Source organism: Mya arenaria, chromosome 2, assembly GCF_026914265.1.
Source record: "Mya arenaria isolate MELC-2E11 chromosome 2, ASM2691426v1".
Taxonomy (NCBI): domain Eukaryota; kingdom Metazoa; phylum Mollusca; class Bivalvia; order Myida; family Myidae; genus Mya; species Mya arenaria.
Window position 1 is genome coordinate 1083357 of NC_069123.1, and position 22953 is coordinate 1106309.

Sequence of the window (22953 nt, forward strand, 5' to 3'; positions counted from 1 at the left end):
CACTCTTTTGAGTTGTACAGGAATATCCACTTTCTATAATAATAATAGCATATATTTAGCATATAGTCAATTCCGTTTTTGGAATATGTGACAATAGCCATATCATCGGCTTCAGTTGGTGCGCTCATATTGATGTCATAAATGCACAACTCATTTCGACTTCATTCCAATTCATCAACCAAACCATCGATTTAGGTCAGGTACAGTAGTGGCACTAGTGTAATGGCATGGCACTATATAAAGAAAGGTATCCATCCAAGATGTCATGGACCATGGAGAAAGGTTTGAATATATCAAATTTTTGAACACGAGTTTGTTCTGTTTTGATCATCACAGAGGCAGAATATCTTTAGGTGTGAGTATGGCATGCAGTGCGCCTGCCCGCCGTAACGGTTAATGCGGACAATGTCTCCCATGCGTACTGCTTCGTCATTCTGTGCGACCTCGTAGGTGGCCTCAAAAATTCCACATCCGGGCACCGTCTTCAGCGCCACCTCGTACCGTTCGGTGATGTCGTTCACCGGCGTGAACATCTTGAACAACGTGGCAAACCACTTTATAGAGGAATGAGTATATTGTACCCCTCTCGATATTGCTCTAACTGCAAGCAATTTATAGTTCTCGAATTTTAAACACTTCGGATACCCTGATGTGTACTCATTTATTTCGCGTATCATTTTTGTTTGAAGTTTTGTCGCAATATCTATGTGCTGAGTCAAATTTAGCGGTCTGACAGCGTCACACGCACAAAAGTTTTCCGGAATGCCTGCCTGCGCACAAGACCGGTCTTTCGGGATCTCGGTGAAGAGACTTATCCCGCCCTGGGCTGGTTTGCTGAGCTTACGTGACTTGAATGTTCCTTGTAAAATATCACTCAGAGTTTGGTAGACATCATTATGAGAAATAAGCCTTTCCTGATTTTGCTTCAGAACTTTATCTACAAGCGGGTATTTTTGTTTTATGTGGTCCGGTAGAATCAAGTGGAGAAGTGGCATCCTGTCTTCTACTCTGCCAACAAGCGTGTTTCGAATTCGCTCCAGACGTGAACCATGGTCGGAGAAAAACATAACCACAGTATTGTTCAAATGCCCGTTTGTTTTGAGCCATTTAAGAATGTCATAATAACCATCATCTGCTATGCTTAAAAAGCTGTCCACCTGATGGGCAATTGAGTTGGCAAAAGTAAACGCATACCTTCTCTGGCTTGTGTAGGCGCTCATAAACTGTTTCAAATAGTCAAGGATGTACCGGTACCTGAGGGCATCCTTGTAGCAATACCGCCGGGCAGTTTCGGAGCCCTGTGCCTTCAGTTTTGAGAACTCTAGCGCGTAGAGAACGTTCTTGAAAATGCCAACGCTCTCCTGCTCGTCCAAGGCAAGCCAGAAATTGCGCATGTAGTGGTCCGTGGGTGAGGACCTGAAGCCTGGCCTGTGTTTTGTGAACGTAGCCTCATAGGCCCAGTCTTCGGCAAACATCGTGGCGTACCCGCTGGCTGAGAAATCCTTCCAGATGAACGGGAGACCGTCACATGGCTGATTGATGCACGCATCACCACGCCCGCTTGGCGCCACCTGCTGGGCAACCAGGTTTGGATAGGTGTTCTCTGCGACCTGTAAAGACGATATATCTAAATACCAAACGTACGATGCAGATGGCGTGAAATGACTATCGTGTTAAAAAGGTGTATCTACAGGTGTTTTATTGGTAACGAAGACATATTTTGTGCACCAAAATGAGAGTATTCCGCTGTCTTACCTTCATTAATCCCCGGAAGTCGTACGAGTGCAGTTCCTCTCTCAGGTATGTGAGTGTTTTAGGTAACTTCCGAATGGCGGCGGAGCGGGAGACGGAGTCGATCCCCAGCATCACCACGCTTAACTTGGACGGACTAGAGGCACGCACCATGCCGCGCTTTACGCTCGGGTTCTCCTTATTTATAACAGAAAACAGCTTTTCAAAAACCTCTGTGTTTTTGTTATTCCTACACACTATATGTGTGAATTCCACAGATAGATTTGTAGGTGGAGAAAATTTCACTGGACTTCCAAGCCGAATTGTCATGTCGTTAAGTAAATGAATGGGCGTGTACGAACACCAGACGTCCGTGCTCCTGAGGCCCGCCCGTTTCAAAGCACTCTTGTTCCAGTGCACTTTGCCATAGTCGTCTGTATGCAGTATTTGTGGCCGCGTGTCGCAGACGATCTGTGAGGGCTTCCAGATGTACGACATGATTGACGGATCGAAAGGATCGAGCTTAGGGATCACACACGCGGTCTCAGTGTTGAAATTGCGATACTTATGTCTAACTATAATATTCCAATAAATGGATTCAGAGACGAATACTAAAAGAATTATAACAACAAATATTCGTTTCAACTGTGAATAGTTCATACATCTGAAACAATTAAACATCCTTTGAGAAATGTTCATATTTCGCCAAGCCAATATTCAAATAACTCAATAATGCACTATCGTTGGTACATAAATACCAAGTCCATTGCTGCAATTTCCAATTCGAACAGCGTTTATTCATTCATACCATAAAGTATGTATTTCATAATTTTATATTTGAAACGAGGATGTTACAATATACTGAAATGGTTTTAAGAATACAACTTGGGCAGTGATGCACTCATGCATGTTTCATAGCTATGAAAGTTTAAAACAAACTGCTATTACTTCATTGCTTTCTGACATTATTGAATATATTGCATTTTTGTATGTCACCAGTAGGTTTGGCGAAGCATAAAATTAGTTTTCTACCTGTAAGAAGAGCCTTTTTCTAAAAGGGTGTAAAGCCATTACTAATTAAAAGACACAAATGTGGAAGTAAAACCCTATTATTTTATTTTAAACCTTTCCATTTATTAAGATGACGCACTGTGTTGATCTTTCTTGAAACATAAATGGCATCATGTTCAGTGTGTGTATACCACGTGATAAATTGCGTCATAAATGCTACGTCGGAAGGCAATATTTTGCTTCGAATGAAGACTTTAAACAAAGATAACTTCCCTTTTTCTTCACCATTTTAAATGAAATATAGCGCAGTCTACGCCGCTTAAGGAGCCCCGCCCTCGGTATTTTACCATTATTTTGGAAACAGGTTTGTCGAAGTGTTTGATAAAACTAATCACCTTATCAAACTTCGATAATAAAACGAAGGCGTGGCTTTTTATACTGTTTTGTGTTCAATACATGTTGATTAAATATCTAACAAATAGCGACTTTTGTAATTAAATACTATATAAATGTATCATAAATAAGAATTCATTTGTATCATATCACATGTCCTTATACACATGTTCATACATGCGTGTATGTCTTTGAGTAAATAACAATACAAATAAGTTATACATGGGTTATATGCTAGCGTCTACAACTCTTTTCACAGAAAAGTACAAACATACAATTGTTTCTGTTATTCAAAATATCAGTTTGGCTACAACTGACTGAAATATCTAACTGCCTAATCTTTAACAAATATCAATATGAAATCTATACACATTCTCATTGTTTTGACTTGTATGTTTTGGGGTTTTGTATAGAAGTTTGGTTTGAGTGACTCATTACGTGAGATGTTTGAAAGGTTATATTTAAACAAATAGTGCAATTCGTCACCTATAGCGATGATTACATACTCTTTCATTTAGTGATATTCTATGTCAATTGCCAATTTCAATTAACATCCTGTGATTTCTTGTTCTAAGTTTGGTAAATGAAAGTTATTGTTTGTTTGGCATTTTACTGAGATGTTTTTTCAGGGCCAAATTCTTTTTTGAAAATTCTATAAAATAAACTGTTTCTTTCATTTTCTTTATTCAACTCCCAATCATTTAGAAATAGATAATTTAGCTTTAGCTTAACATTGTTGTAATTTGTTAACCACTTGGGATTTATTACCTCTGGACTAAGCCATAGTTTATTCAGACCATATTTTATAAGAATCACTTCAATTGATACGACTAAACCCCCAGCAGAGCTATTGAAAAAGTGTCTTCTTACGGTTGTAAGCGGACCGTGAACTAGAATTTCGAGTAATCCAACTAGTCGATTCATTGTTTTAGAAAGGCCGTGATAATAATCTAATAATAATTATTTTTCGGAAAAATATGTAATAGATACAGTACGAGTTTTGCTCCAAAAGTGTCCTCTTATAGACGTAAGAAGCCGTTTCACTAGGACGTTCTGTATCTATTACAAAGAATATCCAAATCTATTTTACTTTGATATGATTTCACCTTTTGTAAATGTTATTTTGTATATTCTTCTTTCTATCAGGGATAAGAGTTTGTCATATGAATTATTGTTTGGAAAAAATAATCTCCCCCCAAGTCTATAGTTGCACTTCTGTATCAAGCGATAATTTAATTACTGTTTCGCCGTAAATCATTGAGTTCAGCGTCGAGCGTTTTTATTTGAGAATAAATTTAAGTTCATCTCGCTATGTAATAGAAAGTTAATTTAAATGGTAATTGTGTTCAGTCAGTCACAACGCGAGTAAAGCCGGTAATTTGTGCGATCAAATGGCACGCCTAGTGCACTTCTTGCTTAATCATCAAAATAAGCAAATTCATGAAAACCCACGATTTATAGTCAAAACTTACAATCTGTTTACATATTTCACGACGCACTTGAGTGAAAAAGCAATTATTTCACGAACAATGAGTGTCACACATTAACGTTAATAGCTGTAGGAAATAATTAAATAATGTCATAAACGAGAAGATAAGGGCATTTTCCTTGTTAACTTTGTTATATAACAAATTGTAAAAACATTTTTTAAAGTGACACTCTTACTTCCAATTAAGATTAACCACGATTAATAATTTTGTCTTAATATTCCAAAAAGGATTAATAAATGTCGAAAACAAAGGTTCTTAAGAAGGATGCAGAGTTTAATTTGAAATAAAGGTGCAGAAAACATGGTATTTCTACCTTATGAGACTAAAGTAGATCACAGTAAATCTTTTAGTATTCACCAATCATTTAATATGTTTGTGTGTTTCAGCTATTAAATACACGGTTACAATCTTGTTATCAGTAATCGATATTTTACATAAATTTATGCATTTTCAGTAAGAAGTTGAAGGTTCAAAATGTATGTTTGTTATGTGTATGTATTATTTTTGAATAAGAGTGCCACTTTAAAAGGAGATGAAAATTGGTGCGATGTTAAGATTGAACAACATTTTAAGAGACCTCGATCAGAAAGAAGTTGTAGTAGTGGTTATTTTTCTGGTTTCTGCCCTCAACCAGGGCAGTGTTAAAAATAAAATATGAATTATCCCTAACATGTAGGTGACAAACAAAACCAAATAACTAAGTGTCAAACTAAGTAGCATGAATACCTACAGTCATACTAGTAGCAGTAGCGACATTGTGTGTGAAAACACAACTTATTTCCATATACATTTAATCTGGAGGCGCTTTGTTACGCACGGTTGGTGGAATTACCGGAAAACAAGAAAACCGATAAACACTTTAACTTTCACAAGTTTATACAATAGAGTATGCGAGTGGTTGGTGCGGCTGGAGTTTATACTATATTATGTCGGAGGGGTGTAAATCGTGTATGGGGGTAGTTGGGGATTGGCGGAGAAGTCGGAGGGGATGCTATAGAAAAATATAAAATACTACATCTAAACTAGAAATAACTTTCCTTAAAAAATACAGTTTTGTGCGCGAGTGGATTTGTGGTACTTTGACTCGTACTATAACGTATTGGATGGTGGTATATCGTGTATGTGGTGATTGGTAAGGGGGGTGGGATGCCGGAGGGATGGGTTTGGGGCTAGACAATGTTCCGGTAATTAGCTGTAGCATTTGAGACCTTTTTAAAGCCCCTCCCTCCCATCCGGCTTCCCCACTCCATTCCAACCACCCCACCACGTCGCACGATATACCCGCTATCATATAATATAGAATGAGCTTCAGCCACCCACATCGCCTTGCTTGGAAACCATCCGATGGGATTCAAGGTGTAATTTTCTTTAATTAATAATTAAAGTATTTCTACTACCCAACATTTTTTTGTAATATGTATTTTTTTACAGCTTAATCATTATTGGTAATCAGGTACAGGTATCTTTGTAATCATAAGTGTATATACGCTAAATAATAACCATCTTTACATGTACATTAAAGGCTTTGTTTGGTTAAGTAAATTTTTCAAATAACTTTGTGGGGGGTATACAAATACAAACTAATGTCAATGGTAGTTTTTTATCCTGGATCAAACACTGTTTTAAACAGTGACATATATTGTAAATACCTTGAAATTATGTGTATGATTGACTTGTAATAAATTGACTAATAAAATAATCAAAAACGGTCAATGCGCGAGCAGTACGTATTGTATCTTTTCATTTATGTGAATATGCTAAGATATTAAACAAAGCAGAATACGAACAGTTTAAAGACAAACCTGAATGCGTTATCATAAATGTACGAATAAATACCAAATTCGCTCGTTGGCAAAAACGAAACTGTACAAATAAATTACAAAAAAACAACAAAAAAAACAACCTCAACCACCACCACCAACCACAACAGAACAGTCATAAAAGTAAATTCAGGCTTACTGCAATCTCATAAAAATCAGATCCCCAATACACGTTTCACGACGTTACGCTATAACAATAAATGAACATTTTACATAACAATTACCCGTATGACATCACAATGTTTAGTCTCTTATTACAAACGAGATTGTTTTTAATGTTACCAACAGAGGCACGTGTTCTACCATTTAAGGCATCAATTAACTCGTTTCTTCTGCTGTTTAGGAAAGCCTTTATTATGAAACCAATAGCCTTGTGTGTGAAGATCGCATTTTGCCACCAATTCTCACGATGTCTGAAAAGATAAAGCAACATTACTATCGAAAATATAGTAGGTTGAGTTAAATGGTCGATCTAAACAGCAACACAAATTTTAAACGTTTTCATCTACTCTTCTCGTATATACGAGATTGGAATAATTTGTAAAAATATGTATCGCGTAGCTTTTAGGTAGATTGCAGAAAATATATTAAAATTAAGTGACCACGATCGGAGATAGTAGCTCGTTCATATTAATTACATTACGAATTGATTCACCTGTGTCACAGATCGTAGTTCCACCATTTAAAAATGTTAAGAATTGGTCATACACAATACACTTCAAATTGGTCATAGATCGTTATTGCACCCTCTAAAAAATTTAAGAACTGACCATATACAATATACTACAAAATGGTTTACAAGGGTAAGGACATCAGCAGATGCATGGTGTCATAATCATAGACAAATACATAATTAAATTATCTGCAACTTTAGCAACACTTAGCTATGTATATTTGCACGTTTATAGGACGCGGTTAGTTAGTAATTATAGCAAAATCAATAAACATGTTTCCTAACATTGACCAACCAAAATATTAAAACCAAACTGTATACGTTATCAATTGGCTATCTTTTGGCGAGTTGAAAACAATTAGATTGGACAACAATTTTTATTGGATTCCAATTAACAAATCTATTGTCTGACTTAACCAAAAAATACTTAACCAGTTTTATATGATTGACCGCTGCTGGTTTATAGCCAGTTCATCATACGAATCTTTAAATCGGATTCCGCTGTTTCTCTGTCATCAACGGACGCGAATGGCATGACACCGGATTTCTTATCCGCAGATTATATTTTGGTGAGTGTGCACATGCAAGCAATTTTATTGGTCATTGGTTAAATATTTACCAATAAATATACATTTCGACTAATCTTAGCCAACCGATAGAATTAACCGTTTTGCACAGTTTGCTACAATGCATTCCTTTCATCTTGTATGTGAATTATGCACGTATCTTTCTTACAATCAGTTCCCGAAATTCGACCCCACTTATCTACAATAAGTCGATACCAGAGACGATTGCATGGTATAGGTCTATTAAGAATTCGTGTCACGTCGAGAAATATTTGTTAAGTATAGAATAATAGCATGGTAAAAGAATCTTCATTTACGTTTTGGTATTAAATCAAGTATTATCGGGTCTGCAAAATCTTCCAATGGCGCACTGTGATCAGAAACAGCGCGAGAGGTTTAGCGGAGTGTATATCTGTCATTTTGTGTCCGGCTTTATAGACGGAATACCACGCATAGTGTTTGTCTGACGCAGGATACTCAACAGCGAATATTAAAATAATTGCGCAGGAAACCGGGTATTGACATTTGTAGAGTTCTAGTGGAAGCATTGTTCGCCTACAAGTTATATCTGGACTGTTAATCATCAGAGAATGTTAGAAAGGTATTTCGGATAGCATTGGTAAATAATTTTATAAATATTAGAACGGAATAATATGTGCTTTTTAAAATTGTTTTAAGGATGACATTTACATTTAAATGCAAGGATTGCTAATAGAATGTGTGCGCGTATTGTGCAAACCAACAAACAGGAGTGGAAGTAGTTTACAGTAAACACAACCTACTGGAGGTAATAATCAAATGCTCTGCAACAAGAAAAAAATATTTCAGTCGGCCATAGAATGTCATTGGTGCAACCGCTTGTCAAGAATGAGAAATAATGTACTGAATTAAACAATACATTTGTTTTATCATGCATGCTTAAAGATAGCTAACTTATGGTTTCTTTACTTTTATACTATTTTAAAACAAATTGACAAAATATGTCGTCGGTGATTTATAAGTGGACAAGTGATGTCGTCGGGGATTTATAGATGAACAAGTGAACTCCTCGGAGACTTGATATGGACTCTTCGGCGATCCATACATGGATACTTGATATCCTCGGTGATTTATTGACGGACTTTGATGACTTTTCGCTTATCAACAGATGAACAAATGATGGCCTCGGTGATTTACAGATAGACTCGTGGTATTCTCAGTGTTTGACAGCCATTTTACTACTTTTGAAATGAAGATAATGGCATATCTGATATAAAGATGGTCTCAGTGATATTCATATGTACAAGGGATTTACACAGAGTAGACAATATTTAAATGACTTTAGTAAAATATAACTTTCCCTAAGTGATGTACAGACTGAAAAAATATGGTCTCAATGATTTTAAATATTACCATGAATTTATACAGATGATGGCATCTGTGATTTTCACCTTACCTAAAATGCCTAATAAATCGCGAAACACAGAGCATGGCCGAATATGGCGTCCCAACATCTCAAGGACTGATTACAAGATTGTAAACAATATTGGGAGCGGATATGACGTCATATTTGCAATGCTTGTCATTTTGGTGGGATTCGTGCTTCTCGGTGTTGCTATCTACAAACGATGCATTTGTTATTGTCGGGACTAAAGTGTCATCAATGTGTTCCTTTGGTTTGAGTATTGAACTGGACGAACATAAAATCATAATGGTATGGTTTCAAATATGACTGTGTTTCATATGATGTTATGACACTAAAAAAGTCGTTTGGCGCCTGATTTAGCAATATGTTTATATTTACTTTTGTCAATATTAAAAGGTTCATTTATTTGCTTCGAGATTTGTACTGGCTGAACGTATTCATCAATGTGTGGTTTTAAATTGTTTTGGGTCTAAAGATTTTGAACAATGCTACAACTATCATTTGCTAATTTGATCGAAAATGCATTAATAAAAAAGAAGGCATCAATTTATTTACGACTGTGTGAGTATTATTGTTTTATTTAACATGTATTTTGATATACCATTTATCACAATGCCTTTTAGATTTAAAATCAGATTATCACAAATTTCTATTTAGGATGTCGCCATCCCGCCCCTGTCCAAGGAAGAAAAGGCGATATTTGTTTGCTAAAATGTGGCATTATTTCGTATTCTATTTGTTCAAAAATTAAGTGAAACCTCTATGTAATCAATGAAAAATGATGCGAAGATGCAATCTTTAATTTTTATAAAAGCACCGAAGTAAATGTCTAGTTTCGCATATCTGTTCTTCAAACTGTTAAAAGTTCAAGAAAGAAATGCACAGATGCAACGATATCTAGTTTTTTTCGAAACAGACTTATTAAAAAAGATACACCAAATTTCGATAAGTTTTATTAAATCGCAAATGAAAACACAATAATTACTCTATGCAATGGATGAATTACAAATTTGAAAGGCAATCAATGCAAAATGTAACACACAAATGTCGTCGACATTTTCAAATGGTGAGAGGCGGGATCACGTTTGGCCTTATAGGATGGAATTACATTGTAGATTAAAAATCTGCAACCCATTTCATGCAATACTTGATGCCTTATTAAGATTCAATATTTATGTCTCATTATTATAAAAGTGTGTCCAATAAATGCATGTTAAAACTTTAATGCATTCTATTATGCTATATAGCCCTCCTTTATTAAGAAATATTAAAAACGATACTTTAGTATTTCCTTTTGCAAAAATATGGCTGTGAATTACGTGGCATTTCAAGCATTTCAAGCATTTCGGGAATTATTCTTAAATGTATGCAAAAACATCCAGCAAATTATTCTCATCATTACTCAAATTTTAAATGAAAAAATCGATATTTCGTGCTACCTGTAAAAGTCAATGACATTTTATTGATTTTTAAGGTCAAACATTTGTCAGGGAATTCTAGAAATTGGTAATTGAAATTTCGGAAAGTCAGAGCAAAGTCAAAGAAAATTATTTTTCTGAATCAGAAATCAAATGCAGTGACTATGGCAGTCGTCAAGCAGTATAAACAAGTTTAACATTTTAGTGCGGTGCCATAAATACATTACTGACTACCTACATTCGTATAAGGACTTACAACAGTCTCGCAGGTACTTTGATATGTAACGGTTTACAATAATTCTTTTGTGGTTTATTGTCAAATGTATATATACTTTTCAACATTGAAGTCTGAAGGGCTTTGCAACCCGTGTTTCCAGAGCAAACTAACTGCATACCTTCTCTTTTTCCTTACTAGGAATGAATGGCGTACGGAGTAACCTTCAGTACGTTATTGCCAACATCAATGACAGGTTGCTTGGCAGATTCTTATAAAAACGAACTCATACAAACTGTAAAACATATCTAAATATGATTATAAAGTGGGTGATGTAGTTGATTAACATGCAAAATCATACAGAAACGGGCAAACGCAATGCATCAACAGATACATAGATATGTTTTAGCACATAATACATTCATACACACTTATCGTGTAGCAGAACAAAGGTGTGATGAGTCAAATTATAATAATATATGTGTTATATTGAGCTGTAGTAAACATAACAACAAAAACAAAGAACCAAGATGTAAAGTTGTATTTATTCATTCCCTTTAATGTCGGTTTAGCAAAGTTGAGTAGCCGGCTTGAAGTTTACTTTCTGTTTCAGAAGCAGTTTAGACCTACCAAAATCTGGTAAATTTAAATTTGTGTTTGAACAAAAACAAAAAAGGTGGATTAGTACATTTTAGCGAAGGTTTAATTTAGAAAAAGACTATAAATTGAATGGGTTGAGAAACAAATAAAACCAAATAGAAATTATAAATTGTATTACGATATACCTTTTTCTTGCTTTTTCATGGATCGACACCTAAAAGCATCGTTGCAATATACTTTTCATGGTAGGAAAATAAATATTTTTGTTGAATGTGAACTATAGTAGTGATTTAATAGTCAAAACGAAATAATGGCGAATGTACTTGCATAGATATTAGAACAATATTAGATCAAACATACACTATACATACATTCGTGCAAAAACATCCACATATATCAATACACAAACATAAATGTAAACTGTTTAATTAATGTAAATTAAGAAATGTTTTGAAAATGTTTCTTCTTTTGAAACTTAATATGTAAAAACTACCGAAACAAGCTCAGTAGCAAACAATTTAAACATAAACCCGGTTTAATGGCACTGGGAAAACGCCAAAGACATATAACACAAAAACAAACAAAAAATGAACAAGAAACATGGAAAAGCAGCACAAACATCCACAAACAGCACAGAGCATTCATACTATATATAAAAAACTAGGTATGTTTATCAAAGATTGTTAGGTACCGCCTTGGATCGGTCAGTTAAATGTAAATTTACTGGGGTTTTGAACCTGTTTGTTTGCATCGAACATGCAGTCAACATTGATGAATTTTCAACTTCTCTATTTAGACGAAAACAACAAGCTCATATTTTTGAATTGCATAACCAAGAAAATCAACGGATTGGGTCAAATTAATTATCGGTTTAACATTTTCGGGCATTCGTGTTTTATTCAAATAAGCTCTCTCATTTCAGCGGTACTTTGAATGCTTGTAATGCTGATATCACTTTCATAACCGTATATTGATATTCAGCAGTGTCGCATTTAATTGTGTTTGGTTTTAAAAGAACTATTGATATCAGACGCAACATATCGGTACCAATAAGAAACCTGAGAGAGAGTCGCATCATATTGGGATTTTCAGAATCCTTGTTACGTAGAGAATTAATTGTTCAACATTCATTCACGGTTTTGTCTAAACCCTCGCTTTATAAGGTGTCCGACTCTTTATAGGTAAAATACCAGGCATGTGGTAACTTCGATTCTGTATAAATACAGGACAACGGCTATGTATAGACGAACTACCATGACAGGCATAATGTTTGTTAGATACTGTATATACAGGACATCGGCTCTCTATAGACAGACTACCATGACAGGCATAATGTTTGTTAGATATTGTATATACAGGACATCGGCTCTCTATAGACAAACTACCATGGCAGACATAATGTTTGTTAGATACTGTATATACAGGACATCGGCTCTCTATAGACAGACTACCATGGCAGGCATAATGTTTGTTAGATACTGTATATACAAGGCATCGGCTCTCTATAGACAGACTACCATGACAGGCATAATGTTTATAAGATATTGTATATACAGGGCATCGGCTCTCTATAGACAAACTACCATGGCAGACATAATGTTTGTTAGATACTGTATATACAGGACATCGGCTCTCTATAGACAGACTACCATGGCAGGCATAATGTTTGTTAGATACTGTATATACAAGGCATCGGCTCTCTATAGACAGACTACCATGACAGGCATAATGTTTATAAGATATTGTATATACAGGGCATCAGCTCTCTATAGACAAACTACCATGGCAGACATAATGTTTGTAAGATATTGTATATACAGGAACACAGCTCTCTATAGACAAACTACTATGGCAGACAAAATGTTTGTAAGATATTGTATATACAGGACATCGGCTCTCTATAGACAAACTGCCATGGCAGACATAATGTTTGTCTGATGTTGTATATACAGGGCACCGGCTCTCTATAGACAAACTACCATGGCAGGCATAATGTTTGTTAGATTTGTATAATTAGGACATCGGCTCTCTATAGACAGACTACCATGGCAAGCATAATGTTTGTCTGATGTTGTATATACAGGGCATCGGCTCTCTATAGACAAACTACCATGACAAGCATAATGTTTGTTAGATTTGTATATTCAGGACATCGGCTCTCTATAGACGGACTACCATGGCAAGCATAATGTTTGTCTGATGTTGTATATACAAGGCATCGGCTCTCTATAGACAAACTACCATGACAGGCATAATGTTTGTTAGATTTGTATATTCAGGACATCGGCTCTCTATAGACAGACTACCATGGCAAGCATAATGTTTGTCTGATGTTGTATATACAAGGCATCGGCTCTCTATAGACAAACTACCATGGCAGACATAATGTTTGTTAGATTTGTATATTCAGGACATCGGCTCTCTATAGACAAACTACCATGGCAGGCATAATGTTTGTTAGATTTGTATATTCAGGACATCGGCTCTCTATAGACAGACTACCATGGCAGGCATAATGTTTGTCTGATGTTGTATATACAGGGCATCGGCTCTCTATAGACAAACTACCATGGCAGACATACTAATTGTTAGATTTGTATATTCAGGACATCGGCTCTCTATAGACAGACTAACATGGCAAGCATAATGTTTGTCTGATGTTGTATATACAAGGCATCGGCTCTCTATAGACAAACTACCATGGCAGACATAATGTTTGTTAGATTTGTATATACAAGGCATCGGCTCTCTATAGACAAACTACCATGGCAAGCATAATGTTTGTTAGATTTGTATATACAAGGCATCGGCTCTCTATAGACAAACTACCATGGCAGGCATAATGTTTGTTAGATTTGTATATTCAGGACATCGGCTCTCTATAGACAAACTACCATGGCAGACATAATGTTTGTTAGTTTTGTATATACAAGGCACCGGCTCTCTATAGACAAACTACCATGGCAAGCATAATGTTTGTTAGATTTGTATATACAAGCCATCGGCTCTCTATAGACAAACTACCATGGCAGGCATAATGTTTGTTAGATTTGTATATTCAGGACATCGGCTCTCTATAGACAGACTACCATGGCAGACATAATGTTTGTCTGATGTTATATATACAGGGCACCGGCTCTCTATAGACAAACTACCATGACAGGCATAATGTTTGTTAGATTTGTATATTCAGGACATCGGCTCTCTATAGACAAACTACCATGGCAGACATAATGTTTGTCTGATGTTATATATACAGGGCACCGGCTCTCTATAGACAAACTACCATGACAGGCATAATGTTTGTCTGATGTTGTATATACAGGACATCGGCTCTCTATAGACAAACTGCCATGTCAGACATAATGTTTGTTAGATATTGTATATACAGGACAACGGCTCTCTGTAGACAAACTACCATGGCAGGCATAATGTTTGTTAGATTTGTATATTCAGGACATCGGCTCTCTATAGACAAACTACCATGGCAGACATAATGTTTGTTAGATATTGTATATACAGGACATCGGCTCTCTATAGACAAACTACCATGGCAGACATAATGTTTGTTTGATATTGTATATACAGGACAACGGCTCTCTTTAGACAAACTACCATGGCAGGCATAATGTTTGTCTGATGTTGTATATACAGGACATCGGCTTTCTATAGACAAACTACCATGGCAGACATATATAATCTGACACGAGTTGTCATTTAATACAAGATTTTATTAATCGAGTTTATGAAATTTGTTAGTAAGCGAGCCTCTGGCGAGCTTACTAACAACTTTCATGGACAAGTTTAATAAAATTCTTGTATTAAATGACAACGACTGTCAGATCTTTTTTATCACATGCTTAAAACGGTGTTTTTATTACCAATTTAGTTCCACTTTCTAAACCGATTGTTTGACAGCCAGAGTACTCAGAGTAGAATGTCAACGATGCGCCATGTAAATAGTTTCAAATTAAAATGACAAAAGTAACTAGCAGTTATCAAGTTTTAATTCTGATAAAGCGCTTAACAAGTCACAACTATTAAAATGTGTAGTAAAATATCCAACAGCATGAATAACGAACGATTTTAACCAAAACCCCCCAATAAGTACACTATTTGATGACGTCACACTCAGAGTACACGCATTTACGCGGTTTATGTGACTTACATCGGTCTGTCAAGTTTTACTGTGTGCACGGATTTAAATGTTATTCGCTGTCGCTTTCTACGATGATTTTGCAGCGTTTTCTTAGTGTACATGGAGTTTCACAACATGCAGATGATTACGGCGAAGCCTTTCTCTGTACTGCATGGATGTTGATGTTGAAAAAGTTCCACCAAGAATGTTTCCAGATAACATGATGTTCTAGCCGCCATGGGATGTGTAAGGAGATGTCTGTGCTGCGGAATTCGTATTTGTGTTTTCGGTAACCGACAGCTTATTAAACTGGCAAGCAAATGGCATTGCTTGCATATTGCTTGTGTTGGTCAAGATGAAAATGTTTGAAATGTTTTTGTGGTGTTTGTCACTAATGTGGCTGTATTTGTTGACTGACTGGATATTTCTGTGACTAATGATCATCATTATCTGGTTGGCGGAACATTGTTATCAGAATTTTTTTGTACAAGATGCTTTCCGGCACTATGATTCGTTAGCCATTTGTCTCCCGGAAGTCTTACAGCTAAATTATTGAGGTAAGTATTTGGTGGCATTTAAACCATTTTGTTTACAAACAATGCGGAGGGATATCTAGGTTGCGTGTGATTAGTCTAGCCAATAGAAATGTCTGATAGGTTATCTTACACATGTGTAAGATAAAAAGTATTCGTAATGGGTATATTACACGGAAAACAAGGGTAAGCATGTGATAAATAATATTTGTCTGATGTTGTAAATACAGGACATCGGCTCTGTATAGACAACTTACCATGACAGGCATAATGTTTGTCTGATGTTGTATATACAGGACATCGGCTCTCTATTGACAAACTACCATGGCAGATATAATGTTTGTCTGATATTGTATATACAAGACAACGGCTCTCTTTAGACAAACTACCATGACAGGCATAATATTTGTCTGATGTTGTATTTACAGGACATCGGCTCTCTTTAGACAAACTACCACGGCAGACATAAGGTTTGTCTGATTTTGTATATACAGGGCATCGGCTCTCTTTAGACAAACTACCACGGCAGACATAATGTTTGCCTGATTTTGTATATACAGGACATCGGCTCTCTTTAGACAAACTACCACTGCAGACATAATGTTTGTCTGATTTTGTATATACAGGACATCGGCTCTCTATAGACAAACTACCATGGCAGACATAATGTTTGTCTGATATTGTATATTCAGGACAACGGCTCTCTTTAGACAAACTACCATGACAGGCATAGTGTTTGTCTGATGTTATATATATAGGACATCGGCTCTCTATAGACAAACTACCATGGCAGACATAATGTTTGTCTGATGCTGTAAATACAGGACATCGGCTCTGTATAGACAACTTACCATGACAGGCATAATGTTTGTCTGATGTTGTATATACAGGACATCGGCTCTCTATTGACAAATTACCATGGCAGACATAATGTTTGTCTGATGTTGTAAATACAGGACATCGGCTCTCTATAGACAAACTACCATGGCAGGCATAATGTTTGTCTGATGTTTTATATACTGGAACACAGGCTCTCTATAGACAAACTACCATGGCAGACATAATGTTTGTCTGATGTTATATATACAGGACAACGGCTCTCTATCGGCTCTCTATAGACAAACTACCATGGCAGGCATAATGTTTGTTAGATATTGTATATACAGGATATCCGCTCTCTATAGACAAACAACCATGGCAGACATAATGTTTGTTAGATATTTATTATACAGGACAACGGCTCTCTAAAGAAAAACAACCATGGTAGACATAAAGTTTGTTTGATATTGTATATACAGGACATCCGCTCTCTATAGACAAACAACCATGGCAGACATAATGTTTGTTAGATATTGTATATACAGGACAACGGCTCTCTTTAGACAGACTACCATGGCAGACATAGTGTTTGTCTGATGTTGTATATACAGGACATCGGCTCTCTATAGACAAACTACCATGACAGGCATAGTGTTTGTCTGATGTTGTATATACAGGACATCGGCTCTCTATAGACAAACTACCATGGCAGGCATAAAGTTTGTCTGATGTTTTATATACAGGACATCGGCTCTATATAGACAAACTGCCATGGCAGGCATAGTGTTTGTTAGATATTGTATATACAGGACATCAGCTCTCTATAGACAAACTACCATTGCAGGCATAGTGTTTGTAAGATATTTTATATACAGGACATCCGCTCTCTATAGACAAACAACCATGACAGGCATACTGTTTGTCTGATGTTGTATATACAGGACATCAGATGCTTAGGAACAAGTTCTAAAACTGAACCAAAATACTTAGATGATAATTATGGGACGGATGTAAAACACAATACACATAGTTTTTGATAATGCAGGTTTAGTTAAGTTAAGTAGGATACATTGATTCAAAATTAAACGCATTCTTTCCACACAATCCTTCGGAAGCACGAAACATATCCAAAGTATAAAAGCAGTAGCCTCGGTTTGATTGAGACTGCTCACTAACAACAACTGTTGAAGAATCACTTTATATGACCCCCGAATCTGGACAAAAGATGCAATAGTGTCAAGGGCTTGGTTTAAAAAAATTGATTACTAACATGTTGTCTTTAGACTTTTCAAAAAGATGCATGATTATGAAAATGGAGGCAAACATTGTATTTCATTCCTGTTATCTTGGCAGTGAAAAACACAAGCACAAGGCCTTATGCAGAATTGATGAATATAGGCTTGATTTCCCCAGAAATAGTATATAATGGTAATCTACGTATAAGAGATTTAAGCTGCACTCTCACAGATTTACCATTTTTACAACTTTTTTTTATTTTTTGTCTTGGAATGGGTAAAATTTTTGCGTACATATCTTCAAACGAATGATATAAGATTGCTGACCAAAATCAGCTAGTAGATTTTCATATTTCCGTTCGAAAATTAATGTTTTATGGCCTAAACCGTTACTAACGGTTTAAGAATTCATCACAAAATATCAATTATTGAACATTTTTAATTTTTGAAAAATCTGCGATCTATTTTGCGTCAGCAGTATATTTTAACTGGATTCAATGGATTTTCGCAAAAATTGGCTCGATCCAAGACAAAAAAAAGTTGTCAAACGTTCAAACTGTGAGAGTGCAGCTTTAAGGGGTTCATACATAGTCATTTTAAATAGAACTATGTTCATCGAAAAAAAACTTGGATGCAGTCGATACATCATTAGAAGATGTTCGTAATATGAAAATAAACATAAATCAAATGATGTGTTTTACATGTACTTTATATTACAACGTTCAAATTGATTCCCAGCTTACTGTTTTTTGTACACAAACGATACATTAAGTCTTTAGGTTTAAATGTTTTAATGCAATTAATACTTGATTTTCTTAAAGATAGATAAATGAAAAAACTTAGGACATTGCAAACCGTCCAAATACATCCGAGGTTGTTTTCGAAGGAAAATTTCAGAGGTGATCCGATTGAAGATATTTATCTTAGATCATTTGCTAAAACATGCTTTTCAGCGTTTTATAGTTTGAATAAAGTACGAAGGCGGAAGTTTGAGTGCTTGTTATCTGCTTTTATTCTTGAATTTAAGTTCGTGATACTCTCTGACAGTAGTCTACGATATGTTTGTTTTATTGTTGAAAATTATGAAAAGGCATTTCAAATGGCCAAAATCATCAATATTGCTTCATAATAAGTTACGGCAAACTGTTTTCTTGACAATACAAAACATAACAAAGCTGTAATAGAACTTCTCATCATTGTATCGTCAGTAAGGCGAAGACAAAGTACAATTACTATTTTGCCTGCTTTTTCTTGGATTAGCGACTATGAGCATTTCAAACAGTTCTTCAAATAGTTTTACAAAGTCATACTTTATGTACTGTTTGCAACCTCGATGTACTCTGTTCATAGAATATTGCTATGAATCATTCTCAACTAAGTTATGCTAGCTTTGTTTTTTTAAAACTCATACTAACATTTTTAGTCCAAGAACTAGCCTGCTACCGTTAGAAAAAGTGTGTGCTGAACTAGCTCCAGTTTATCAGAGTAGATTGGCTTCTCAAGAGGTAGCTTCGTTTACTGTGTATTCGATTACTCATCAATCAAGGTGTCTCATAAATCCAGCGGGTTGGCCTTTAACTGAGAGAATCTTGATATCATAAACACAAACTTAATATTATTGAATCGGCTTTTCCGACGAATGCAGTTGCATCTGTTTATTCGGTATTAATAATCCGAAATGTTTCTGCAATAGAGTTATACTAATATGTTATCTCACTTTTGAAATAAAGCATTCTGACATCATGGCCAATTTTCCCTCTTGTGGTTTTATTTCGCTCGATGTTTTATCAGACAACAAAACGGTGTTCCGTGACATCTCTCAATTCATGAAATATGGAGCAATCTAAAATCGTCTGGTTAACCACTATTTCAAGTCATTCAACTATAACTTGTCTGTGATTCACAATATCATTGATCTTTATTGTGTCTGATTACCAGCCCTCTCACATATTCTTTGATAATAATGAATATTTATTTGAGACTTTTTCTCATAATGCATGAAGTTATGACATAAACAGACAAACAGCACAGTCAATTTAAACAATGTTGACGTAATATGGTTAACAGTGCATAACTAAGGAATATCTATCCGAACATTTCTAAGTATTTGTCCCTCTCTTTAAGAGAGTAGTAAAGATACATGGCAACTTTTCGAATTAAATTCACATTGTCTTTTGACATCAAAGCATAAAACATTTCAAGAGTTGGATATTGACAATAATACATAGGTAGATATCTCGTTCGAATATCGGAATATAAAGGGCGAGATAGCATGAAGTGAAATTCATCTTTCAGTACAGTTTCACAATACATACACTAACGATATTCTCTTGAGATGTTTTAATGTCTACATTGCTTTATCATTAAGCAATTTGAAGAGCTACCAAATCTCGCCATACAGTTTCTAAATTTCTCAACATCTATAGCAGCAATAAATATTTTAGTTTCAAAACAATATTTATAGATACAATAATATTGCAATTCAATATTGTCACTACACATTGACTGCCAATTTTGTATGAACTGGTCTTTTAAAATTTGAAAATATTGAATTAAAAATAACCTTGGGTTTGCAACATTTTGCGATTCCCACACATATCCAAACCCATTACTGCATAAGTTACGCTTAACATCAGATACCCAGTTTTCATACCCTATTTTGCCATAATATATACGCATCTCATAGCACAATCTTGTATATCTATGTTTGGGAAAGTTGAGTAACCTTAACCAATATTTAATACATCGTTTTGAAGCATAAATGTGCATAGGATATCTCCCTGTATCTCCAAGTACGGCAACATTACATGCAGTTTTATAGACATTGAAAAATCTTTTGCAAGCGTACACCTGCACTGTTTCAATGCACTGTGGGTGTTTTAAGCCCCGAATTTCAGAACTATATAACATACTAGATGCAATTTTCGAATCGAATACTTGAAAAAATAAAAACTGTAGAATGTCCTTTTTACTTGAACGCCGAGCACTTTCATTGAGCTTTCGGGTTGCAATAGTGAGTTCGAGTTTGAACACTATCGTCCATAAGGAAGTAATTTCGTCATTTCCCATGGATATTAAGTAGAGTGTCATAATTGTTGCAAGAATTACAATATAATGATAAAGTATAAAATGTCTTGCACAATTTTGATTATTTGAGGATAATTTTTAATAAAGCATTGCTGTGACTTCGCCATTCACTTAACATGTTATTGCTAGAGTTTACGGTTTTTAATGCGAGGGATGAAAGCAAAAAGGTTCTTTATTCTTCTTTATTTAAAGTCACTTTGAACCTTTTCGCATTTACCCCTCGAATTGAAACGATACCATTTGGAAAACTGAATTTAGCTTTTTTTTTCTATTGGATGAAATACAATTAAACAACATCCATATAGAAGATATTCCTATGTTTGTCATTTCATGTGGAATTGATTAGGCGGTTTTTTAAAGCTGAAAAAGAATTCGGACGAGTTCTGATCAATTTGAATAAACGAGTTGAATTCATTTCGGATTTAATGACCACAAAAGACCGATTTTAAAGAACTAGTCATGTATTGCAAATTTAATGTATCTTGTACAACATGTCTCAGATTGAAAAGTGTCCAACAGGAAAGCGCATCGATTCTTGGCGAAACTGAATACAATCGCATGCGGAAACCGGTTATTAACATATTTTAGCTGAAGCATTGTTTGCCTACAAGCTTTACCTGGAGTATTACTCTTACAGCGAAAGTAAGGAAGGTATTTCCGATAACGTTGGTAAAATAGTTGATACTTCGAATGGATGATTCATTTTCTTTCGAGGCTGAATTATAGCATTCATTTTGTACATTGTTTTAAACAAATAATTGCGTATAAAACTGCATACGCGTATTGTGCAGCGTAACACACCATTATTGGGAGTACATTAATCACGAATGAATAGAGTGATTGGAAGAAAATGCATTTTTTTTACATTTCGTCCTATTTTCTGCTTCACGTAGCGTTGCAGTGGGTCATATAAAGTCAGTAAGTCTGATGCCATTTGTGCAATTGCCAAGTCAGACTGGGAAGAAATATACTGAATAAGCAATGTATTTACTTTACTATGAATGTCTTCAGATGGCCATATTATGGCCTTATAGATTTTCCACCCTACCATTAGACATTGAGCGAACAGATGGATACATTATGGCTTCGGTGATTTACAGGTCTCAGTTATTTTTTTAATTTACAATGGACGCATACAGGGCGGACCAAAATTGACTTAACTGATTTAATTTACCAATGCGAAAACAAAACCTTACATGCATTGTTCTCTCGTGATTTAATTGCGTTTGATTTTTTATCAGACAACAAAACGGTATACCGTTACATTTCGCAATTCATGAAATATGGCTTAGTATTAAATTGTCTGGAAATAGCTTCGGGTTATCAACTAATTGAAGTCATTTAACTTGATTTGTCTCTACTCAATCTGAAACTATCTAAAACACTTTTTTTGTTATTAGGCTAATCCTTGGATAATTCAATAGAAAATGAAATTTAGATTATTAAAAAAACAAAGGTATACCGTAATACAATAACGCTGTATACTTTCCATACTAAACCATACTTTCGATTCAAGTCATATCAATGACAATGTGAATTAAAACTAAGATCTGTTTAAAACAGTTGCAATAATTAATCAACCATAGTAAAAGGCAGTCAAGGGAAAACAATGCATGTAAGGTTTTGTTTTCGCAAAACAAAGAGGTGAGAAGGAAAATGCAGATTATAAAAGTTTTAATCGTCGATATTAATGTTGGCCGTAAGGTATGATACAAGGTCGAGTTCGTTTGTGATTTGAAGCATCGTCATAAATTCTTTTCAGATTCTTCTAAGACTAATTATAAGGTTTTCTTTATTGAAGGATACAAATGTTTTCCATC

The 22953-nt window shown here is 35.3% G+C and overlaps 1 protein-coding gene across 1 annotated transcript; it reads right to left on the minus strand.

Annotated features, from left to right (window-relative positions):
* Positions 1-293: 293 nt before the first annotated feature.
* Positions 294-2447, minus strand: LOC128204928 (uncharacterized). Its single transcript, XM_052906332.1, has 2 exons — positions 1756-2447; positions 294-1610 (listed from the first exon to the last, which is right to left on the minus strand). Exons 1-2 carry the CDS (start codon positions 2428-2430, stop codon positions 294-296), a joined length of 1992 nt encoding a protein of 663 aa, XP_052762292.1. The 5' UTR covers positions 2431-2447.
* Positions 2448-22953: the final 20506 nt, after the last annotated feature.

Excerpts from the sequence above, each read along its gene's own strand:
- LOC128204928 (XM_052906332.1), bottom strand. The coding sequence starts at position 2,430 with ATGAACATTTCTCAAAGGATGTTTAATTGTTTCAGATGTATGAACTAT. Across the intron at positions 1,611-1,755 it reads ACTTCCGGGGATTAATGAAG|GTCGCAGAGAACACCTATCC; the intron begins GTAAGACAGCGG and ends TCGTCTTTACAG.